Genomic DNA, 25,416 nt, shown 5'->3' on the forward strand with positions numbered 1-25,416 from the left:
ACCACACCACCTGTGTAGCTCTCCATGAGCTATTTACAGCAGGAGAAATTAAAGCTGACCTGTGCCAGTGGCATAAACAACAGACCAGGAAAGCAGTTCTTCGTAATAAAACAGTGTCTAACAATTTTGGTTTTTTCTAGCCCAGCTAAAAGCTGTCCCATGACCTAAAACAAAACAGGTCCTCTGCTTTCCCACGTCAGTCAAGGCACTGCAAGTCTTACCTAAAGGACCAACAGCATCTGCTCTATCCGTAATTCCAGGTCACAGACAGAGAATTGCTGAGGAGTTGCATTAGGCCAGAAACTGTGTTTATTCCTACAGAAATCCCTCAGGCACAGTCTGACACCATATGTTTTATTCTGAATGCATCTCCAGCACAGGCTCACGTCACGTGGTGTTTTACCCCCGTGGAGTAAGATGGGAGTATCTCAAGATGAGGCTGACACACACTGTGGAGTTGGAGGCAGAGGGGGAGGTTTGTGATGATAATCATGCTGATTGCCTCTTGAAAAAGGAGTCGTGTTAACTTCAATTGGTTTTACTCGTTGGTTTGCCTGATTCTCCTCCAGTACCTTTCATGCCAAGCACATTCTGCATGTCAGACCTGTTTCAGCTGAGACAGCAACGTTGCTGCTGCTGGGGTGAAGGACATCAGGACACGGACACAGGAGCAGGGAGGCACCAACTCACTGCACTTATCCGTTCAGCCAAGCTGCCCGTGTGTACACCTGTGCTGTCCAACACCTTCCCTGCCCCCTTGGCACCCAGGCCCCAACCCCCTGCTCACCTCAGTTCTGCTTTTGCATCCCCTTGTAGCCCAAGTCCTTCCAAAATGCAGTGGTGGGGTTGGTTTGCTCCAAAGAGCATTCCCCGTGTGGGGAGGAGACAGCCAGGATGGGAAGTGCTTGTGTCACTGCTCCCTGTGGCTGTGCTTTTGTGCAGCATTGCCATATCCTGGAGAAGGAGCCCTGCTCCTACCCCTCTCCTCCCCAGTGGGAGAGAGACAGGAGTGTGGGAGTGAGTGTGAGGCCCCCCCAAACCTGTTCCTGCCCACTAATGAAGGTTTTGAGGAGCTTGGTTTGGCTGCCTGGGGTGTGGGGTTTCACTGCCAGGGCCCCAGCGAAGATGGGCAGCAAAATGCACCTCAGAGATCGCAACAGCAGAGAACTCTGTGAGTAATTACAATGCCAAAGTGATGACTTCCCTCTTGCCAGGCATGTTTAGAGACTGCTGGGGTCAGAAAGGGGTTTTTTTCCCCTACTCCTATGCTCCAGAGGGGTCCCTCAGCCCCAGCAGAAGAGGAAAAATTTTCTATGTTGAACCCAGTCCTGGAGCTTCTCTGCTGTGGAGATAGGATGGGAGAGCTGGGGTTGTTCAGCCTGGAGAAGGATCCAGGGAGACCTCAGAGCCACTTCCAGTGCCTAAAGGGGCTCTAAGAGAGCTGCAGAGGGACTTTTCACAAGGGTATGGGGTGATAGGATAAGGAATAATGGCTTTCAACTAAGAGTAGGGTTAGATCAGATATTAGGAAGGAATTGTTCCCTGGCAGGGTGGGCAGGCCCTGGCAGTGCCCAGAGCAGCTGTGGCTGCCCCTGGATCCCTGGCAGTGTCCAAGACCAGGTCAGATGGGGCTTGGAGCAACCTGGGATAGTGGAAGATGTCCCTACCCATGGCAGGAGGGTTGGAACTGGATGATCTTTGCCATCCCTTCCAACCCAAACCACTCCATGAATCTATTTCCCTCAACAACCAGCCTTTTCCCAAAGGTGCTGTCACCCCAACACTGCCTGTGAGGGGCTGCCATTGCTTTGTTAACACCAGCCAGGCCATTTTGCACTCACTCCCTCTTTCTGCTGCATTTTCTGCTTTTTTGGTTGACTTTCCAGGAAGGAGCTGGTGCAGAGCAGCAGCTGGAGCGTGGCTTATCAGCAGCTCCCCGTGGATACCTCACGGAGCTGCTTCTGTGCCTTGCCACATTTGCTGCTTCTTGAGAGCCACGGGTATGAGTGGACTATAAAAAAGACGAGCATTGAACCTTACAGAGATGGAGGCTGGTTTTCAAGCTGCTGTCTAGACATTTCTCAAGTGTATTGAAGAGCTTCGGGCTATGTAAAAAAGACCTTTTTTCCCCCTTCTTAAATCTACATAAGAAGGCATAGTCAATAATCTGTGTAAACAATATGCAGTCACTTTACTGCAATTTTCTAAATGTCTGGGGGCAAAGTTCCAGTAGGATTTCAGTAATGAGAAACCACAGAGTGTAACTTGTTCTCCAAAGCTGGGTACTCAGAGCACAATCTCTGACATGGCTTCTGCAGAGCCCTCATTATTTGATGTGATGTACACATTTTCCCAGCATAAAAACTGCCAGTGCTCCTTCTTATCTGTGAGGAGCATCTCTCCCTGCAAATGCTTATACAACACAGCACATTATTAAAATCACTAGCAAAGAAAAATTTTGAGAATGCAACTTTTTCCTCTGTGCTAGGGTTGAAAGGGTCTTACAGGATGAAAAAAAAAGTCTTTGATTTAGAAGAACTAATGGGTTTCTGACTTCAAAACACAATCTTTGAATTATAACCACAGGGGTTCACCTTTGCCATTCCTACATCAATTCTTAAGGTACTTTTGAGTAGAAAAAATGCCTCTTGCTGTATCTCTGGAGTTACTTGGGAAGACTTTGGTTCTTATCCTCTGGACACAACAGTGTAGGCATTTTTTTGGGTTCTTGCTATTCAGCTGAATGATGTTTTTTTTGGGCAAAGCATTATGAAGTTTCAGGATGGTTCATTGCCTTTGATGCTCTAATTACCTCTTTTCAGCTATGTTTGTGCCTTATTAGTAATGAAAGCAAACCTTTCAAGTGCATGAGCACTGCAAATGAGCATGTTTAATAATTCATGCATTTTGGCTTAATTAGTACAAAAGACATTCTAAAACTATGGTTTTCTGATGCATTTTTAAAAATGGGGTTTGGACTGGACGATCTTCAGAGGTCCCTTCCCACCCTGACCTTTCAGTGATTCTGCAATTTTTAAGAAAGGAGAATTTGCTGTTTGAGAACCTTGAGTTTGTACAGAAATAATAAAGATGCAGTCAAATCTGAATGCTGCAATTTAAGCCAGAGCTACCTCAGTCTTTCCTTTTACTTAATGGCCAAGCCTCTAATGAATTATTTAGTATAGTACATTTAAGAAAATGTTAGTTCAAATAAATATTTGTAAACAAATGCTAAAAATCATTTACTATGACATTTAACATAAGCAACACGTTCTACCAAAAAGGGTGTATTTTCTGAGGTAATGCAGCACCAAATAAAAATAATTTACTGTTATTTCAGTACAACTAAGCTGACATAAAGCGCTTTGCAAGAAAACAACAGACATTTTTAGCCGTATTCCAGAGGTCAGCTTCAGGTGTGGGAAGGGTTGGGATGAATTTGACAGGCTATATGCAGGGAAAAACATCACTGCTGAATTTTTCTTGGATTTTATTCAAGATTTTATTCTGCTGTCTCGTCTGCAGAACTAAACCAAGCTGAGAAGCACTCCTTTCTCCCAAAAGATTTACCTCATTCCTCTTTCAAATGCCAGAGAGCTTGCATGGGTTTTTGTTTTGCTTTCATCTACTCCAGAAAAAAAAATTCTAAGGATTTGTGCTATTTTCAATACAAGGATCATCACAGACTGCAAAAAAGATGCTCTTACCAAGTTTTTACATGAGAGCTCTGTGCATTTTCTCATGAATCAGAACCTCCACTAAAGCAAAAGCAATTTGTCTTCTCAACACTCCAACAGAGATAGCGTTAGTGACGGCGACAGCCTGAGGGTTTTCGAGTTCTGGTTGCCATGTGGAGGAAATTCCGTGCTATTTGAGAGATTATCTCAGGAAGTTTTGAGAAGTAGTGCTGGTGACTATGACAGGGTGTTTTATTTAACAAAGGTAAGGATAAGACAGTGTAGTGGTTTGGTCCAAGATACTCGTTACCTATGACAGACTGCTTCAATAGGCCATTCACACATCTTGCTTCAAGATCCAGTGGGCAAAAGAAAAGTTCTCAGAGATCTCTCTGGGATTATTCCATGGGATCAGAAACCATGCCAGGGTTGAATCCATAGAGCCCTGTTAGCTCAGGGAAGGTGCTGATGTAATTATGTTAATTTGGGAGCAGAGTACAACCTTGTGCAGTGCTGGGGGTAGGCAAGTGCTGTGCAGATGGACTCCCACTCTGTTGGGCATCCTTTGGCTTGTGCTGACTTTGGAAGGGGAAGCACTGAAGGGATATTGTGTTTTCCTTTGAAAGGAAGCAAAGGAGACAGAGCTGCTGACATAGGTCTAAGCTCAGGTTTATGCTGATTAAAAAATTTAGTGGGGTTTTTCCAGCTCACTAGTACAGTAAATAAATCAGTGAAGCCTTTGCTGCTACTCACAGGCTGTTTTTCAGGACTGCCTATAAGGGAAAAACAAGGAAAGAGTGGAGGGTTTGCAAGGACAGGGTGAGAGGTTTGCTAAAAAAAAAAAAGAGTGTAAGTGATGCTTAGAGGTCTTTGTCACATTCAGAACTGACACACCATTAAAAACTTAGCAGGCAAAGCTTTCTTGGACAGCAGCAGCTTGGTCTGAAGCCAGGCTGATAGCAGCAGTAGCATTTCTCACAATTGCTGCTGTCAGTGTTGGAAACCTGCTGGTGCTCCCTCCCTGTCCATCTCGTGTCCGTGGACCGAGCCCGCAGAGCGTTCCGCACTGCGCCGAAATCACCCCCTCACCTGCAGGGCTCCCAGCACTCTGCAGCACCAGGGATAAACACACCTAATGAGCAATAAAACCAATTATTTGGTCACCTTGGTGCTGTGTCCTGCTCAGCCAAGCAGGGGTGTGGGGAGGTGGGTAAAGAGGATCAGTCCTGCACCTCCTTGCTCGGCTGATAAAGGTCCCAGGATCTGCTCAGTGTGGAACTGCCTTTCCAATTCGTTGGATAGTTGTTATTTTCTTGCAGTAACATGCCACAAGTGGAGAGTCAAAATTTCTGAAGGGTGCTTTGAATGCCAGGGCTCCACTCTCTAGAGCCAGTATTGAAATGCAGAGGGAATCTCCACATGCAAATTTCTGACTGGCCGAATGAATGAGAACCTCAGCTCACTCTCTGTCGACAGGAGCACACCATTATCAGCACATTCAGGAGCTTGAACATTCCTTCTGAGGCCACTTTTTCAAGACAAACACTGGATTTAATAATTCTCCAAGGTGGTCTAGAATAAATGGCAGAAGGTCTGAGAACTTAGATTACATTCTCAGGAGCAGGCAAGCAGCAGAAGTGGAAAGGAAGGAGGGAAGAGACAGGGCACAGCTTCCTCAATAATGAAAAAGCTGCTGTGAGAGCAGGCACATGTCCTTCCCTTCTCCACAACAGCTTCATCCTCTGCTCAGATGCCCTGGAAAAAAGATGGAAGTGCTCAGCATTTGGGGGGGGTACTTTACACTAACTGAATGCAGGGTGTTGGACAAGGCCAAGGAGTCTGGATGCATTTCAGCTGCCAACCTGCCCTTCCTGGCTCTCTGACCCACAGCAACACATCCTCTGGGCCGCTCACTGTGTTTCAGCAGGCAGCAAAACACCCCACCCTTATGCTGTTTATATTTTTCACCTAAATAGGTGAAAAATGTTAGAGAAATAGCCAAGTTTCCCATTTCTCGACGGAGAAATCAGAATTCCCTGTCACCTCTGCAGGGCTGTACTTTAGAACTGGCATCTTTCTTCACAAAAACTGCGCCCTCATAGATGGTTTGGAGATCTATAACACCTAGTTAAATGTTTCACATTGCAGTCTACTAAAACTGGCATTTTTGTAAAAATACTCAAAATACCAGCTGTGATTCACAGAGCAAAATAAAAACAACAGTTGCTGTTGACTACAGTCATTGGAGTTATCTCTTAAGGAACACCAGGGTATCAGTAAATCTGTAGTTCAGGAGCCAAATTTGCTACTGCTATAAATCAGTGACTCTATGGATTTCAGCAAGACTACAAATTGATTTCTACTTACTGGAGATTAGGTTTAAGTGACTGAAAATGAGGATTCCAACTAATGTGGATTTTTTTTCTTTTTTTTTTTTTAAAGGTGATTCATTTTGTTATTTAGATTTAAGCCTTTTGATTCCAAGAAAAAGCCTTTGATCAAGATGTCTTAAAGTAAAAGCATGACTGCTGTAGCTGAACTGAAATCATCCATCTGAACTACATTGACATAACAGACTGTGCAGCTGCCTGAGAGGATGGCAGGAGCCTTGATTATCACATTGTTACCTCTTCCTGGAAGATCTAATGGAACAGGAATTGAAGCACGTTTTTGGTTTGCATTTCTCTAAGCAGAACTTGGGTCTTTAATGCAGTGCTGCACATTCAAAAGACCTGTCAGATGCTTTGTCCCTTCCAGAAGTAACTTTAAGGAGAACTGACATATTTTTAAGGGCTTCTCTGACACTGAGCTGAGGAAGGAAGGAAAAATTGATTAACTCCCGGGGTCAGATAGATTTAGACCCTATGGATATGCCATGTGGATGTCCAGCCTCACAGGGCTGGTGCACCTGCACAACTGATGCCCTCCTGCTTGGATTTAATGGGGTGTCTAAGTTATAAAAACATGGAAAAAGGGCCTCACTGTGTAAATCAATACCCACTGCAGGACTAAAGTCAGCAAATTTGTCAATAAATACTGAAATGGTGATAGGAAAGGTAAGCCCAGGAGTGCTCCCTTTCCATCTGCGCCTTGTCACGCAAGAGACTTCATGCATTTTTAAGGATGTTCTGAGACAGCACTCTCTGGCCAGTGGCTGGGAAAACTTGGAAAACCATGCTGAAAACCTCGGTGAGGTGCCCCTGGTTAGCAAGGCTGGAGTTTTAAAACTCATTTGCTGGTCCTGAGTGCAGTGAACAGAAACTGTTCAATTATACATCACTTCAGCTGGGGGTTAAATCGATCGTGACTCCATGGAAACAGGTTTATTCCTGAGATATGTTGGGAGCCTGGATTCAGCACAGAGGCTGGAGAGGTGAGGAGTATCCAGGGTTCACTGGAACCAGCGGGAGCTGCTTTGTTGACCTCTCCAGGCTCTGAGCCATTCCTGTGAATTCAGGGATAAACCTGACCATGCCACGGCAACGGGAAAGCAAAACACGCTGCTAACAGAGCTGGGCAGGTCAGGCTGCAGCAGGGAAATCAGTACCAGCACTGCCCTGCTGCTCTGCTGAGTTAGGGGTGAATTAGTGTAACTCAGTCTCCCCATGTCCATGGTGAATCCCCTGAGTGGTGCATCATTGCATTTTTGTTAATGAATCCTCTGGGACCAGGGGTTCTCACAGCTGTCACATTTAAATTAGGGGTGCTGACACAATACTGAAATACATCTGCAGAGCTGTGCTTTAAAGGCCAGCACACAAAGCTCTTCCCTGGATGGCATGCACCATCACCACAGTCAGATTAGGACTGTTAAAACAGAAGTTTTTTCTCTAGTGATATGATTTCCTGCTTTAATTTCCAAGAAGAAAAAGAGCACAAGCATGACCTTTCTTGCAGGTGAGATTTGGTTTCCATTTTCAGGTGTCATAGTGCCAGCTCTCCTGTAGAGCTCAGATTGCACTCAGGTCCTCTTGGCACAGGGGAAATAACAGAGCCTGAAGTCAGTTAAATCAGGAATGGCTATAAATGTCTGCAAGGACCTTACAGCAAGGCTGGATCAGTTCTTGTCTGTATGGAAAGCACTGCTGCAGGTTACCTTGGGCTGGCTGACAGCAAAAATCACATACACTGTGTCTCAACACTGTGAAGGTGAAATTATTTGGCATTTTCAAAATTAAGTATCTAGTTTTTGTAGGAGTGAGGTTCAAGTTAGGGACACAACAGAACTGCTCTAAAATATCTGTTGTGTTAATTGAAGTGGACGCGGCATCTTGGGTTTGATTTGGAACTTTTGCTGGTAGTTTTAACAATTTAATATTGAAGTTATGACTGTAAGAACATGAAAGTAGCTGAAAATTTGCTGATAAATGTAATCCTTGCTTTAGGCATAAAACTCTTCAGTCACTACAGCTCAATCAAATGTCTCTAAAGCTACAGAAAACATGGGTAGCCTACTTTAATAGCTGCAGCCTATATATATATATATATATATATATATGTCTATGTATATGGACCACTAGGCAAATAATCTGCTTTAGAAAACCAAAATTAAATTAAAATTTTAAAACCCCACACTTCTAATAAGAAAGATTTTATTGCTAATCAAAAGATAGGAAATGGGCTTTCTTGGGGGGGAGGGGGAAGAAAGAGGGTTTTCTTAACATGCAACTTGTAGTCTAGAAGAAATAGAAAAAAAACCCCAAGAGCATCCTGAATCAGAGCAGTTTGGGACACTGCATTTTTCTGAAGTCAGTGTTAATTTTCAAATCAAAATAAAGAATAAATTAGGAAGCAACAGGAAAAGGTAATTGTGCTGCTACACACTCCTCACAGGGTCTTTGAGGAACTGGTACCACCTGTTTCTCTGCTCTAATTAAAAAAATCTTCCTAACACCAGTATCACTAGTTCATGGATGACAATTGTAAAAATAATTTAGATTACTTTAATCATAGTCTCACAGAAGGCTTTGAGTTACATGTTAAAGATCACTTAGTTTCAAATCCTTCCACTATCCCAGGTTATTCCAAGCTGCGTCCAACCTGGCCCTGAACACTTTCAGGGATGAAGCAGCCACTACTTCTCTGGAAAACCTATTCCAGTGCCACCAATGACTTGAATTTAGCTTGCAGATGCCTTCTATAGCATCTAAAATGGAACTTTCACATCACAATTGCACAGAAACCTTGTAACTGAACAGCTGCCCTGTTTAAACTCAAGATTCACACCCATATAGTTTTCCTTTCTGATCTCAGAATATTTCAGCTTCTGATCTGAACCTGTTTAAGTTCATTTTTATTGTACTGGCAAGGTTAAAAAACTTGCAGTGGGAGCCTTCCTGTCTGTAAATCCACCAGAATAAAAATGAAAGCCAGTGATATCAAGTATGTAGTCACGTCAAATTAAATGCAGAATTAAATGGTTTTCATCCCTGCAGAACATTCTGCTTTTCTCAGCTGAAGGAGAAAAAGCTCCTGATACTCCAAAGAAATAAAATCTGAGACAAGATAAAGGCAATTTCCTCTCATCACTGATGTGCCTTTTCCAGGATAAGCAGCAAATGGCACAGTCTGTCTCTTTGTGACATGCTCCTGCTCTTCCAACTGTGCAGTAGAAAATAAAAGGAAGGTGTTCCAGGCAAAGAAGGATTTAATATGGAAACATTAGAGATGCTCATCTAGGGGAGTAATTTCAGGATACATCACATAAGTGTAAGTTTATATACAAGTTAACAGTCACATTAAGAGTATTTACTACTGCTAAAAATGTAGTCTTAAAAATGGCAAGAAGGTTTTTTCCCCACTCTGTGGCTGTCCTTCTGTTTTTCCACCTGCTTATTTTGTCTCCTTATGTGCTTCTCTCAAAACTGCATCTTGGTCTCCCACTGTGGAGTCAGGATGGTGATTTCTTTGCTCTGTACACACATTATATACAATGTGTGCATACATATTCATATTTTTTAGTATATATTCTATTGTATTTGAAACCAGACAGTGCAAATATAAAACTAAGACAGAAAACAACCCACATCTCAGCCTTTGTGTACTTTGCTGGTGGATTTCTGAACAACAACAACAACAACAAAAGATACATAGATTACTCTGTATCTTCAAGAAATTCAGTTTTGGGTCTGGAAACTGTGGAATTACAGAATTAATGGAATAATTCTCCATTTTTGGTCAATACAGGATAATATAATAGGCATGGGAAAAGGAGGCTAAAGGTGAGCTGTCAAAAGTCCCAGCCTTTGCTGAATCCCCAGTGGCCGAATTTGTATCGGATTCAGTCACGGCCACTGTTGGTGGAGCTCTGTCAGCAGCTTTCCAACAGAAATCCTGTCCCTAAACAGACTCCAGTCACTGTGTCAGAGGCAAATAACTCCTTCACCCTTGAATTCACAGGGCAGTGGAAAAGAGTTCACATCTCGGGCTACAGGGCTGACACTGGAAAAATACTGTGCCTTCTCTTGCTGTGTGGTTCTTATTTTTCTCATTATGCTAAGCGCCTTATTTTTAGCTGCAATAACTGAATTCTGGAAAAGAAGATTTGTTTCTTGTCTTGGGTGTTTAAAACAACATTTAGGCACTGCAGGTAATATCCAGACTGCATTTAAGGGACCCTTGTAAATCATTTCATAAAGGATTGTCTATGTGTTAAGGCTTTGCTGTTCAATCATCAGGATTAGTCAAAGCTGTGAGAAACTTCTAAATTGGGTCAAGAATGCTAATTAAGGCATCTGAAATACTGAGAGAACCTGATCATTCAGCAAAGCTGGAGAGGTTAAATCAGTATTTTTTCCTAGTTAATATCCAGTAGCCTGAAGGGCTAGACTTGGGCTGCTTGACTCAGGTGCCCAGCTGAGTGTCCAAATTTGGATGGTGAGGGCTTGGCTGAGAACAGGCCTGGCCTTGGGCTGCTGGCCAAATCTCCTCTGGGACATAGGGCCCAAGAGAAGGGCTGGAAGATGGAGAGGATGGAGCTCTGCCCTTGCCCTCCAACCAAGAACACAAGGACAGCAGGAGGAAAGTTCTTCCAGGGGAGCAGGGGCTTGGAGAAGGAGGGCTCCTGCTTTATACAGGTGTAAGGAACCAGGAAAGCATTCAGGTGCTCTTGACACCTTCATGGCTGTGAAATCAGTCCCTGGAAAATCTTTTTTTCAGAGTCTGCCTCTCCAAAAATGCCATTTCTCCCCACTCACGAGCAGGTTTCTTTCCAACCTGGTTCCTTTCACCAGGTGAAAGTTTGTGGAGGAAGTTCTGAGATATAAAATCTTGTGATGCTTTAAATGCATTTCCAAACCCTCTAGCCTGATACACCCCCTGAGTGATATTTCTTCTCTGGGATCATATTTGGGATGCTTTTGTCCTTCAGGGGTTTTATATTCATGTGATCTCTCCCCACATTCGAGGAGTTGGGAGGGTCAAAAATGACCTTGAACTTGTTTTGTGACATCAGGTAGAGAAATTCCTGATCCAAGTCAAACTAACTCTTAAGGACAATGTCATATATTAGCAAAGGTTCTTTTTACTGCTGATTAGCAGAAGAGAAAAATATAATTGGGAGTCTGGGTTTTGCAGTACCCCTGTGGAAAGAAGGTTTCTGAAAATTGCAAGAAGTTAAAATTTTCTAGATATTTCCCTTTCAAGCCCTTGTCAGATGTTATTTCTTCCAAGCACGAGCTCCATTGCCAGGGGATGCAAGTACGTGGTCTGTCCACAAAAAGCCCCCAGACATAAATAGCACTTGGGATGCAAAGAATATCAAAATATTTCCCAGTTAATAGCTGTTCTTTTCTCCAGCACAATAATTTAGGGGTAAAGAGAAGAAAAAACCCAACGGGCTTCTTGGCTGAGGCTATTACTGAGATTTAAAATTATAATAACAGGAATCTATTTTTAATAAACTGCTGCAGCAATGTTTATTGCAGTTAAGAATAATTGTTATGATAACTCAATTTGTGATTATTGTTCTTAAAACAGAAAAAAGGAACATTATTATAAAACTCTTTGAACCTCTACAATTATCTTCCATTTTTCTGCATTACAGACTCTTTGATGGCACAGTGGGAGGTAGGAAGAGAGTACATTTCTTTCCAATTTCTGTCCCTTTTTTTGGAGGATGAGGGGCTGACTCATTTGTCAACCTCACAGGTAAACTTGGGGTTACAACTGTTGAAATTTATGAATATTTATATGAAAAAATTGCCTCAGTTTTGCTCTACTTAAATGATTCCTTGAGGACCTGATCTTACTAACCAAACCTGTAGTTAATGACAGCTGTGGGGAGGAGAACAATAATCCCAATCCTAAACTTCTGGGAGTTTTGATGCTGAGAAAGATGCAACAAAAACAATGTGTTGCCATCATTTTTACAGCATGAAGAACTTTAACAGTGCACAGGAGTTAAGAAGACCTACTTTTGTAAAGGATGTGATTTATCCCACAGCTTTAAAATCCTGCTGTGCTGTTTTTACTGCTTCAATTTTCTCTTTTAAGGTGCCTTCTGGGACACACGACTATTCTGATGGCATCCTGAAAAATGTCACCATCTACAGTGGGTCACTTTCAAGGCCTGGGCAGATTAGGCCTGACAGCTCTGTGCAGTCCCCAAAACCTCATGTGCAGGTGTGCATCCATCCCTTCACTTTTTGGAAGCTGTGCAGAGGCTGTTGTTGAGCAGCAATTCCAGTTTGCTAGGTGGTTTGTAATGTGATGCTACAAAAGGGAGAATAACGATGTGGTTGTTAGTGATGAAGCAGGAACTACAAATAGTCACAGAATCACAGGATGGTTTGGGTTGGAAGGGACCTTAAAGATCACCCAGTGCCACCCCAGGGACACCTTCCACTATCTCAGGTTTCTCCAAGCCCCGTCCATCCTGGCTTTGGCCACTTCTAGGGATCCAGGGGAAGCAACAGTTTCTCTGGACAACCTGCTCTAATCTTATCTTTTTCCAAAAATCTGCTTGGGGAGTTGTAAAGCCAAAGCCCAGATGAAGTGGAATCTGGCCAGGGACGTCAAAGACAACAGGAAAGTCTTCTGTAAATTTATAGGAGACAACAGGAAGACCAGGGAAAATGTGGCCCCACTGCTGAATGGAACCTGGTGACACAGGACATGGAAAAGGTTGAGACCCTAAATGCCTTATCTGCCTCAGTCTTCATTAGCCAGACCAGCCTTCAGGAAGCCCAGGTCCAAGAGATCAGTGGAACAGTCTGGAGCAAGACACTTACCCCTGGTGGACAAGGATCAGGCCAGGGAATGCTTTAGCAAAGTGGATATGTGTAAATCCATGGGCTTTGCTGGAATGTGCCTACCAGTGCTGAGGGAACTGGCAGATGGCACTGAGGCCACTGTCAATGGTCTTTGATTGATCATGGCGATTGGGAGAAATGCCTGAGGACTGGAAAAGAGCAAATGTCACTCCTGTCTTCAAGAAGGACAAAAACGAGGGTGCAGAAACCAAGAAGCCTCTTGGCCTCATCTCCATCCCTGGGAATTCAGCAGCAAACTCCACCATTTCCTTTTGTGAGTTAAGTTGCAGCTTTGCCATTGGGTGGATTCACTTCCAAATGTCCCATTTATCAAAATACCTTTTTCTAAAAGTCTTTCTTCAGACTTTCTTATAATTGTTGGGGATTATTTTGAAAAACAGAGTATTCATTGCAAACTCTTGAACTTTACTGCAACTGTAATTTGCAACAGGCAGCAGTTTGAAAAGGGAGGTCAGAAATTAAGAAGGAGGAGAGAGAAGTGATTGAAAGTGATGTTTTCCCAGAAAGATTGAATTGGCTGAGAAGAAAACCAAAGCACCATGAAAACAGGTGAAAACTCTCTTGGAAGAAAAGATTTACTTCAAGGAAGAATAAAGCAGAACAGTGATTTATCTCAAACGTCCTCATCTACTGAAACCAAATACTTTAAGTTTTTTTATTTCTTCTCCATGTTCTGAAATGGAGAATGACTTTGATTAATTGTATTTGAATTACTAATTGCCTCTGGCAAATTTCTGAAGTGGTGGGTAAAAAAAGAAAGATGCCCAGTAAGTGTTTCCTCAACAGCTTGAAAATTAAATATTGGTCTGTCTGCTACTGCTGAAAGTTCTTTCTATCCATATGTTTTGTTTAAAACCCTTCATAAAGTGACCTTTAAAAATGCATTATTCAATATTTATGGGCCAGCATTCAAATTGCCCCACTGGAACACTCAATTATGTTTTCAAGGTAATGAAGCTAATTATTAATTTTATAATATATTTGATTTCCTTGCTGCAAAGGAAAGCTAAAGCTAATCAAGAAAAGTAGGGGAAAAAAATAAAGCCATTAAAACTAACAGAGCTAAACATGACTACAAGTCTGTAAATCACTGGAGGGGCTCTAAGGTTGTTCCAACCCTGGAAGATTTTACTCAAGCACAGGGACCAAATTTTGGTTCTATATGCCCTAGAGAAAATCAGCTTTATATGGAATATATTAGAATATTTCCAAACACTAAATATGCATAAGTAATGTATTTGGAACATGAAAGGAAAGAGAGCAAGATGTTTGTTAAAGAAATGATAAAAAATATCTGTTGACTGCTTGGAAGGAAAGAGTTCAGTTTTGACTTAGCTGTGAATGGAGATGCTTCCCTTTAGCAGAGCAGGGACAAATATTTATCTTACTTCTTTGGAGTTAGAAATGAAAAGTAGTTCTATCTTTATCTATTTCTACAGCTCCTGGGTTTGTGGTTCTACCCTGTGACTACACAGAAATCAGCAATTTCTCCCACTATTTTATTTCCTACTTATTTTCCTCCTTATCTATCTGTGTGACACACTAATTTCCTGCCTTGAGTATTGTAACTCTCTACCTTCTGCTTGGGCTTTTTCTTCCCACATTTTTCTTTTAGCTTTCTCTAGCCAAATCCTTGATGCTTTCTTTCCAGTGTTCCTGCTTTTGAATGACCCTTCCTCACCCCACTGCCTTCCTTCTATTCCTCTGTCCTCACAACCACTGCTTGTTATGGTGAATATTAAGCAAAAGACCCTAAATAGATTATTAATTAATCTTTTTCACACAGATGAGCACCACTGATTACTTTCTGTGTGTCTGAGCGGCAGCACTCACACTGGCAAATGTATGTAATAAAATAAAATAAAATAAATCATGTTTTCAGAAAGCACACAAATATAATTATGCCTTTTTCCCATTTCAATCTTCCTCTGCAGTGCCATATCCTGTATCCTGTAACAAAGACTGACAAATCTTCTGAGATTTTATAACCTGCTTGATCTCAGAGTGCCACAATTAACTTGCCTGTGCTGTTAGGCAGAAAGGTATCAGTAGAAACAGCATCTTTGTGATCTAGAAATTTGATTGAGCCCTGGAGTTGGATGCCCCTCAAGTACCTTCAGTCAGCAAGGAGTTGGAGCCTTAAATTCTGCGTTTTTTTTATTCTCCCCCTGATTTAGATATCCCAAGTTTGATATTTAGGTGGTGTCAAAGAGAGAGTGTAACAGCTCCAGGATGTCACCAAAGGGTTGTTCCGTGTCTAACAAGCCACAAGGCAGAAGGGACAAGCACATCTCCTGCAATCTGTCTTTATGAGCAGTTACTGAGAGCGAACTTTCGCTCCCAAGCACGAAGCACAGCAGTGAGACATTTTATTAGAGACTGGTTTGAGCTGGAGATGGGCAGATGCACCCACATATGGTCTTATTTATCCCAGAAGGGTCAATTGCCTGATGGCTGCAAGTGTGAGGAGTGGATTTAATGGCTCAGCCAGCCTCTTTTCTGCTCCTAAATTCCCATGTTTTCTATACATGGGAGAATATGCTCACACATTCTATTAACTGGAACAAACCCCAGTTATCTCTGTGAGTAGCTCCAGGAGATATTGTGATCCACCCTCTCCTGCTTCCCAGCCTCGGTGTGTGGGGTGAAACCCTCCCCAGAGTGACCACCACCTTCCTTCTGCTGCCTCACCTGGCCGATGTGCCTTGGGAACTGCCATGTTCATCACCCTCCCTCCGTCCTGAGGCTTGGGGGGGGGACGCGGTGAACCTGCAGATGCCTGACTCGGACGGCGTGCTCGAGGTGAGGCTGTCCGTGTAGTCGTTGGTCCCTGCCGTGAGCTGCTCCGAGGAGGTGTCTGATATGAAGCATTCTGTGATGGTGAACTTGGCGTGCCTCAGCTGCTCTTCCATCTTGGCGTGCTCGTAGGCCCTCGCCAGCTCTTCGTACGTAGAGGAGGCACTTTCTGTGGAGACCATGCTGCTCCTCGCTCGATCTAAGCCACGGGAATGGGAACGAGGGGAGAGAGAAAACATCTGCACAGTCGTTTTTGGGAGGAAAGCCACGAGCATAGTATTTCAGAGTAAAGCAGAGAGCCCTTGAAATTATCAAGGTGATTTAAGTGAATCTGCTTCGCTGTAAATGCCTGCACAAGTGTTAGTTTAGTCAGGAACTCAACAATTACTGATAATCTAAAGTGAAGTCTTAGCCTGTGAGCAGCATTAGGTGCCTTAGCATTAAATTCATGTTTCTTTTATAAAAAATAACCTTTACTACATGAAAAATGCCACTTTAAAAAAACCCCAAACATTTCTCTAAATCTTAAATGCCTTCAAAAGGTTTCAAACCCACAAACCAGATTTAGCGAAGTAAGAAACATCTTCTTTACATTGTCTTTTTAATGCATCTCAGAAATATTTCACTGGGGTTATGTACAGGTGAGAAAGGACAGTCTTTTTGTCCTGTTTCCATCATACTTTTTTTTTTTTTTTTTTTTTTGGAAAGTCCTGAGAACAAAGGTCAAATAGAAAGGCAGTAGCTCTCAGATATTGTCTCTCTAGACACCAGGTAAAACACTAACTCATTTCATTTGGAACAAAGGTCTTAAGAAAGCAATATTTGGCAACTACAGCCTGCAGTCATTCAGGTGCCTTTTTTCAGTGCTGCTGAGGCTAATGGAATTCATACTTGACACACAGGTTATTACGACCTACAAGCTGTTCTTTTCTGCTGATGAGCTTCTGAGAATATCAATATTTCTTAAACAACACTATTATTGAAGATGTAAATGGCTACTGATACATTAAAAAGCACTCTGGAAATGCAGGACTCATTTCTGCAGGGATGGAACTGCTGGGCTCTTGCACCCACAGTGTTTCTACTCCAGTGGGCTGGAAGAGCAGAGGACTTTTAAAAGTTCTGTGGGCAAAAGTCGTGTTTTATCACAAGATCTGTGCAATTTCAGACATTGTTGGTGATGTTCAATAAACAGGCACAGTGTAATAGCTAATTCATAAAAATGGACCTCATTTTAGCAGCCAAAGGCAAGTGGGTGTCGTTATTGCAAATCTTTATCTTTTTTATTGCGTGCCTGCACCCCTGCATCAGTTTTCATTGTGCACGAAGAACAGTACTCCTGCCACTTGTAAATATGGCCATCCATTATTTAAAATGACAAGTACTTCTGCAATATGCTGTAACTTGCTTAAGATTTTGAGCTGACCAGAACCTAACAGGGTTTCTTTTGATTTTTCTTTTTTTTTTCTTTTCTTTCCACCCACAGGAAATGTCAATCTCCTTTTCACATTTGATTTGTAAATCAGACCACTGTGATGTCTTTCCAAATTTCTGATCAGCTGGAAGCTGCCAGGAGGCAGCAGTTGACCAGTGCCATAGAGCAGTGCATGTGAATATCATGGTCATGCAAAGGTCACAGCTTGGTCCATGAAGATCAGGACCTGCAGCTTCCCATATCCCATGCCAAGAGGGAGAATATTCCCAGACCAATCTGCTTGGACATGTCCTTTAGATTTGATAAAAGTTTATCCAAGCCCAGAGTGAACTTTCTGAAACTTCTTGAACTTCACGAATATAGATTGATCAGGAAATTTCTAATGGCCTCGAGTTAGAACATTTGAACTTGGTCACAGCTATGAACTGCTGCCAGGCATTTCTCCTAAGCTCAAAAGCTGCTGCTCTGTAAGCCTGGAATGGTTTTGATAAGTGCTAAATTCTGCCAAATATCAACTGCATCAACCAGTTCCAGAAATCTGAACTCCAGACTGGAGAAGTGATCAAATGTGCACATTAGCTCAATTGATTCTTGAACACATAATTTGGCTACGTATGTTTATTTGAAAGTTTTAAACTTCTGAAGCACTTAAATTAAATGGACTCTACTCTTTTCCCAGAAACCAAGTGGTGTAATAGAGCTGCTTTTTTGGCACAAGAAAACCTTTCCTGAGCATGATCTAAAGCTTGCTATCCCTTACATAAATCACCATGAGCTCAAAGGTAGACACAGAGTAGAAAAGTAGGCTTGTTAAAATATAAATTATGAAGTGTGTTTACATAATTTTACATAGTTTGTCTACTAAACCACACAGCAAATTTAATTTCTATTGCCACACTCACTGGAAAATATCCTTGGGTGACAACAGGTTGGAGCACATCCAAATGCACCTGAAATCTGGAGTGTCTACAAAAAGGGTTTCTGAGAGGAGATTTGTAATTTATATTTTGATCTGTATATCTATTAGAGTTAATCTTAAAAATTTATGATAATTCTACCTGAAGGTTGTCAGCTGGCTGGAGGTATCTATTGACTGCCATTACCTTATGGAGAGAACATTGGGGTCTATGAGTTTAAGAGGGTGAATTATGAAACAGTGAGAACTCCAGGCTGTAAATTCCTAAATCTAAGTGAAGTCAGATACTTGTTCCTATCCAGAGAACAAAACCAGTCATACTGGTTTTCATGGTGGAAGGCCAGTCACACCCACTGCTTTGTAGCTCTAACATGAACACCTTTCTCCTAAAATCAGGACAGACAGCAGGCAATTCCTTCTGAGGAAGCCAGAGCAAGCCTGAATTCACTTTGGTCAGACTTCCCTTTGGGAAATATTTTACCTTTCTTCTCATTTAATCTTTATTAGATTTCCTTCATGACTGTTCTTCTACTTAATCATTTACTCATTTATTTACCTTTTTTGTTGCTTTTTCAGTGTAGGACAGTGGAGAAAGCAAGTTACAGTTGCATTTATGATGTGAAGGCATCGAGAAGAGATGAGGACTGCAGGCAGAATATGTATTCAGTGTCTCCCCACTTGTCCTCTAGAGGAATAAACCCCAAGCTGTTTCTCAGGAAAATCCTGGCCAGCTGCTGCAGGATTCAGTGCTATGAATGGATTTTTGCTTGGACTCTAATTCCAGAGTTTTCCCTCTTTTTTGTTTTTTTCCCTCCACTTAATATGAACATATTAAATGAATGGGAAAATAAAAATACTTACCTGAATGTTGTTCAAATCCTAAAATCATTCCATATATGACTCAGGGATATTCTGGTTACTAATACTGTCCATTCCTAGTCAAATTCTCCTACTTTTGCTTTTTGGTTGGGGAAGCTACAGGAAAATTTACCACCTTGTCTTTTAAAGGAAGGACATCTTTCAAAGGATGTGTGTGGAATGAGGAACCAGAAGCACAATATTTGTTATCATTATCTCTACAAGCATTTGTGGCACCCCTCATAAATCACCTACAGAAAAAACCACCCTGGCAAGAGAAGAATAATGACACCCGAGCTCCAAACAAGGCACACCCAGGACCAGAAAGGTTCCTGCAGCTGCTGCTGTCCCGTTTTCCCTGCGGGGAGCCCTGTCCATACCTGTGTCCTGCGAGGGGCTGACGCTGTAGCTGTCACTTTCCTTGTCCACTGAGCCTGCTGGCCTGGGGGTGGGGAGCCTCCAGTCTGTGGTGAGGGTGTGAGCTGATATGGTGGGGTGGGGTCTGTTGAGGGTCCACTGGCTCGCGTAGCGGTTGCGCGCGGTGGGTCCGGTTTTGGCACTCCTCCTCGTAGTGGGATCTGTGAGGGATTGCAGGGAGGGATTGGGAAGGAAACCAGCCCTGTCAGAATCACAGAGTCCTAGAATGTCCTGAGCTTGAAGGGACCTACAGGGATCATTCAGTCCAACCCCTGGCCCTGCACAGACACCCCAACAGCCCCACCCTGTGCATCCCTGAGAGTGTTGTCCAAACATTCAAGGAGTTCTGGCAGCCTTGGGGCCACGACCATTTATCCAGCCACCTCTGGGTGAAGAACCTTTTCCTGATATCCAACCTAACCCTTTCCTGACACAGATCCAGCCATTTCCTCGGGTCACCAGAGACATCAGTGCCTGGCCCTTCACTTCCCCCTTCCAGAAGGGGATGGCCACTGAAATCATCTTGGTTAAAAAGACCCAAACTCAAGACATTCTTTTTGGGGGAAAAAAATGAACAGTGTTAATGCTGATCATTACCAAACCGCTGATGCTTCTCTAGAACTACTCTCTTTCTAATGAAACTCGACATTTTATCAAGGGTGGAACTGAAGAGCTGAAGGCCCCATCACTCTTCCATTGACACATTCATTATCCCTTTACTCCAAGACAACCAGTTCTCCGGTACCAAAACCACCCTGAGAACTGAAAGAGCACAAGGCAAGTAGATTTGGTCAGGGATTTCCCACCACACCTCAAGTGAAGTGCAAGGTAAATTATCAGCATAGATGTGCCCTCAGAAACACCCTGCAGCAGGCATCTGCTCTCAGTTTTTAAATAGATGTGCTCAGAAATGTGGGGCTATAATTCCCTATTCTGGACATACTGTTACTATATTACAATATTGATCAGCTACATATTCCCAATTTTAACACATGGCCAAGACATAAAACATAAGCTAATAAGACATAAGTAGCAGTGCCATCGGAGTTTCAGTAGGAACAGGTTCATAAAGATTTGACTGCTTTGAAACAATTAGTAAATTAATACAATTTCTTAAACGTCAAAAATCACCTGCTACTGGTTTAAGGTCAGCAATGTTCTACTTGTTAAATTAACGTAGGGATAATGTAGTGACCAAGTTTGTAAAAGCAAACTGTGTGCCAAATTTGGCCTCCTTGAACTTATTAATAAAGCATTCTACCCTAAAAGTGAGTCTAACAAAGCAAGTGCAAGAGAAGAAATCATTATGTGGCAAACTGTGACTACATCAGTACTGAAGGATTTCTCTTCGAAGCTTCTGAAAGGATATCACTAACAATAGAAAGGGCATTAGAAATGAAAAATTCAAATCTATTCAAAATGTTCTTTGACATTCAAATGGTGAAGTTGTCAGTCTTTGAGGTAAGAGACTTCAGCAGAAGAAATTGAAAGAAAAAGCAATACCCAGATAATGACTCTGAGCACTGCTTCTGCCTAAGCATTCCCAGTGAGAATTTGTATTCTGCTCCTTCAAAGAAACAAGGCATTTATTTATAAATAATGATCTGATCCTTCTCCATTTTTTTCCCTACAGCAGTGGAAAAATTAGAGCCCGGTGCCATTGATAATTGATCTTCCTGGTAGTGCAGCACAGAGCTGCCTCACACGGACAACATCCAAATCCGTGCTCGGTGTGCTGCAAACCACCCCTTGGGAATGTGGCACGTGGCTGTGGTGTGGCCAGGAGTGAGCCTCCTTCAAGGGGAAACATGGAGAACAGAAGGAAAGTGCTGGTGGGAACAGCTCTTGGCACAGTGCTGGGGCTGCCTGGTCTGGAGAAGGTTTGGGGTGATGCCCTCAATGTACAGAAATACCTGAAGGGCAAGAGGGCAAGAGCCAAGTTTTTCTCCGTGGTGCACAGTGAGAGGAGCAGGGGCAATGGCCACAAGGAGAAACTTGAGAGCTTTCCCCTGAACATCAGGAAACTCTGATGTGAGGGAGGCTGAGCAGGGGCACAGGCTGCCCACAGAGGTGGTGGAGTCCCCCATCCTTAGGGACATTCAGAAGTCATCTGGGGGTGTTCCTGAGCAACCGGCCCTTTAAGCAGAGGGGCAGGACTAACCCGTGCCCAGACATCCCTCTGGACCTCAAACTCTGATCCTGTGACCCCGAAGGATCTTGCCAGCAATGGGAACGAGTCAGGAGAGCCTCTGTCAGCACACAGAGCTCAGTCCTTGTCCTGATGAGCAGGAGCTCTGCTCCAGCTGTGCCTCTGTAAGGGGCTGTGCAGCACAGGCACAGCAACTCCAGAGCTGGCAGTGGGATGGAAACACAGCTGGTGCTCTGGTTATGCCAGCTCTGCTGTCAAACGTAACTGGAGAGAGCTGAGGTCAGCAAGGCAAAGGTTCACAGAGGATCTCATTCATAAACAGATAAATAAGGACAAGAGAACAACTCAAAAAATGCTGTAAAGGAGTATTTGTCACTCAGTGAATGTGAGTGGGCTTAGACAGGAGGGTCCATAACCTCCAAGCCACCCAGCTGGGCTCTACTGTGCTCTTCACAGCAGAAGTGGTAGCTCTAGACAAAATCCCATCACCCAGCCTGCAGCAGAGCTGGATTAGTGTCTTAAATCCAGAGAACATTACCTGGAAGTTTTTGACCCAGCCCTGTACACTGCTGCTATCAGATCTGTACTGCTTAATAAAAGCGATGGTGGATTTTTATTTCCAAAGCAGGGCTGGACACAGATCATATTCTTACACATGAGTTAAATCCACATTTGATTTGAAGGAATTCTCTCCCTGGCTGCAGAGGAATGAAGCACAGAACTGCACACAAAAAGCCATTAGTAAGCAAGGTGCCATAAACTTCTGTGGTATGACACAGGCATGAGGGTTTGGCATGATGCCTCTCTCCTTAGAAAATCTAGTCCTCGAGGAATGACCTGAAAAAGCTGAAAGAACAAAAAAAGCACCAGGGCCAGGGCTACAACACCTATTATTTGTAAAGACTGGACTGAAAATGGGTTTTTCAAATAATCTGTGTCCTAGCAACTGAGCTTTCAGCATTTATGTTCACCAAAATCAACAATTAAATTCTGAAATGGTCAGGGCATAGAAGTAATCCAAGAGTTTTCAAAAATTGCACACTGCAATGAACTACACTTTGGTAACATTTCTAACTCATAAGTAATCATTCAAGCTAGTATTTTTTTTAATTTTTCCCCATTTACACAGATATGGAACATATTCATGAGAGGAATGAGAAGAATGGCTTGCATCAGTATATTAATTTATGATAGTATTTTAATCACTTGAAGAATAATTTGGCATGAATATATCCGGGAAAAGTAATTTACCATAATAACTAAAGCCAGAAATATAACTTCTTCAGAAAAAGTAATAATGAGAATTGCTTTTTTTTTGCCTGATGGAGAGGTAGGGAGGAATGTTGTTTTTGAAATACAATAAAGATTGATCACAGAGGAAAAAAAGTATATTAGACACTAAAAGCCATTAAGGTAATTTACCCAATAAATTCTGGAAATTAAAATCTAGCATGCAGTGTGTTTAATGAAGGCCAGGTATGAATTATTTCAAATTACACCTCCATTTCAGATGCATATGCAATTTCCCCCATATTGAATCACTTAAGTGCAATAGTTTAAGAAATGTCCTCTGCTGACCTAAATAGATTTCTCTCCACTCTCAGACAGAAGGAGGAGGATGCAAATGCAGGAGCAGAGTATTTATTTTGTTATAGCTTTCTCCTCTCCAGATAAAAACTTATTTTCTGACGTGCTTACTTGTTCCTGGCCGGGCATCAGAGACATCCACCAGTGGCCCTGTGGCTTGTGACACTGACTGGTAATGGACCGTGTGGGTGACAGTCAGGGACTTCTGCTTGGATGTCTCTCCAAAGTCAGCATCAGTGAGCAGAACCGTTGATCTGTCATCTGTAAGTGGAAAAATAATCAGATAACGAGTACAGAGTGTTGGCTTTGCCTTCATTAGAGCTTTGGAGCGAGTCCCCAGGCACTCACAGCCCAGTGCCACCACGGGCAGAGGCAGCTGCCTGCTCTCTGCAGGGCTGAGGTGGCTTTGAAGGGAAGGAGCCTCTGGGTTTAAACTCAAAGCCCATATAAAACTAAAGAATAACTTTCATTTTTCCTGGTGATTTCACCTTAGAGATGTGCAACTGAGGCAGACTGTTAAACATCCTCCTGAAAAGCTGATTTGTGTATAATCATTTTTGGTCCTAGTTCCTTCATCCCCATCCTTTGAACACTGCCCTCTTCCTCTTCACTTTCAGAGAGCTCAGATGAGCTCTTCAACAACATATTCCATTTATTTCTTTTTATTAACGTGATTAGCAGTGTCCTCAGTGAAACCACCCCTATCTTCCCCAAAGGAGGTCGTTAGGGGGTGTTGCTAACTAACCCTCTCTCCCTTTTTTCTGCAGAGACAGAATATTGCAGAGGCAATGACCCTGACCTAGGACTGGCTTTTTTTTGCAGCTTCAAATAAAGGTGTGAGATTAAGCCTGACCTTGGGAAGGAAGAAGGTGAGCACTGATATTTACTGCTGTGTGTTTCTGCTTCTATTTCTTCCCTGTGGGGTAGGATATACTCATCAAATTTCTACACAGACCTTGATCATTACAGGATACCAGTACAATAGAGCACTTGCTTACCTTTTTTTAAATTATTTTTTTTCAGTTGTGATCTCTGTATCATACCTTTTTTTTTTGCTCCAAGGAGGAATCTTGTCCCATTGATCACAGATGGTTTCATAGTGATAAATCTTTCACTACCTCTGTGCTTGTAGAACAACTATTTGGTGTGCTATCAGACTTTCTTTTGCATTCTTTACAGTCTTTTATCCATTCAGAATTGCAATAAAAGCCTCAAGGTTTTCCTGCTGTGCTGTGCTATATAGTTTGGTACGTGTTCTAAGGGGACTGGCAGCAATAGGACCTCTGGGCATTTACTAGTCAGCAGAGGTTGATCCACTTCTTTTAAGCATTCCTGGTTTTTGTTTTGGATTTTTTTTTTTTTTTTTTTAACTTGACAAGACACCATTAGGGAGGACAGTTCCGCACAATAACATAACGCACATTTTTTACCCAAAGAAGGCTATAAATAGAATAACATTAGGAATCAAATCACTCTGGCAAAAGATGAGCTCTTATTCAGGTTGGGAATAAAGCCTCTTGGCAGCAAGCTCCATCAAACACTGCCAAAATCCCTGCTTATTCTGGGTGGAAAGCTGCCTCTTACCAAGGCCCTGATCTCATTGCTGCCATGCAGCCTCGAGGAGTATTTTCACTGTAACCCTCCCACTGCTCAGCAGCTGCCACTCAAAAGTTAAAGTAGTCTTTAGGATGAAGCCTGGCACAAAGGGCAGACTTTGGGAAGCTCAAATAATGATTTTAAAAAGTCCAAATTTAGGTAAAGAGTAGGTCTCTTTTTCAAACCTGGAACGGGCATGGACAGGAGGTGTAGAGATGCTGCTCTCAGCTTGCTGACTTTCCTCTGTGGCCACACCATCCCTGGAGGCTGTTACATTATCACCTTCTTTTACACAGATTTTTATCCAAAAAAAGTAAAGTTAGAAGTCTAACAAGGTCAGTCAGGAGTGTCTTGCCAGTGTGTGCCCATTCAGCCATGACATCAGGCTGCATTTCTATTTTGGGTTTCCAGACATCTTTAAATTATTTGGGGAAAAAACTCAACAACAAATATTTATATTTCTCGTGACAGCTCAGCTAAGTGCCAGCCCCATGAGAAATCATGTTTTCTGTTGCATCAAACAGTTTAGATTTGAATTTTGCATGGATACACAGAAGTTGAAAACTGATCAAAATGTTGAAATACCATGTGCTATGAACAGGTGGATACAATATGCAACATGTAAATTTTAAAAGTTGGCTGTAGCAAACCTTCATATACTGAGAGTGCAGTTTCAGAATTTCATTTTCCTTTCAAGTAATGTCAGTGATCCA

The 25,416-nt window shown here is 42.5% G+C and overlaps 1 protein-coding gene across 1 annotated transcript in view; it reads right to left on the reverse strand.

Annotated features, from left to right (window-relative positions):
• The window catches only part of DSCAM (DS cell adhesion molecule), a 437,619-nt gene that overhangs the window by 2,433 nt on the left and 409,770 nt on the right, over positions 1–25,416 (reverse strand). Inside the window, 4 exon segments of the mRNA XM_042033380.1 lie at positions 15,641–15,704; positions 15,706–15,944; positions 19,335–19,532; positions 23,219–23,368. Coding sequence (XP_041889314.1) covers positions 15,641–15,704; positions 15,706–15,944; positions 19,335–19,532; positions 23,219–23,368 — 651 coding nt within the window.

Source organism: Corvus kubaryi, unplaced genomic scaffold (genome assembly GCF_017639235.1).
Source record: "Corvus kubaryi isolate FWS band 111438036 unplaced genomic scaffold, C.kubaryi_AGA036_p1.0 133, whole genome shotgun sequence".
Classification (NCBI taxonomy): domain Eukaryota; kingdom Metazoa; phylum Chordata; class Aves; order Passeriformes; family Corvidae; genus Corvus; species Corvus kubaryi.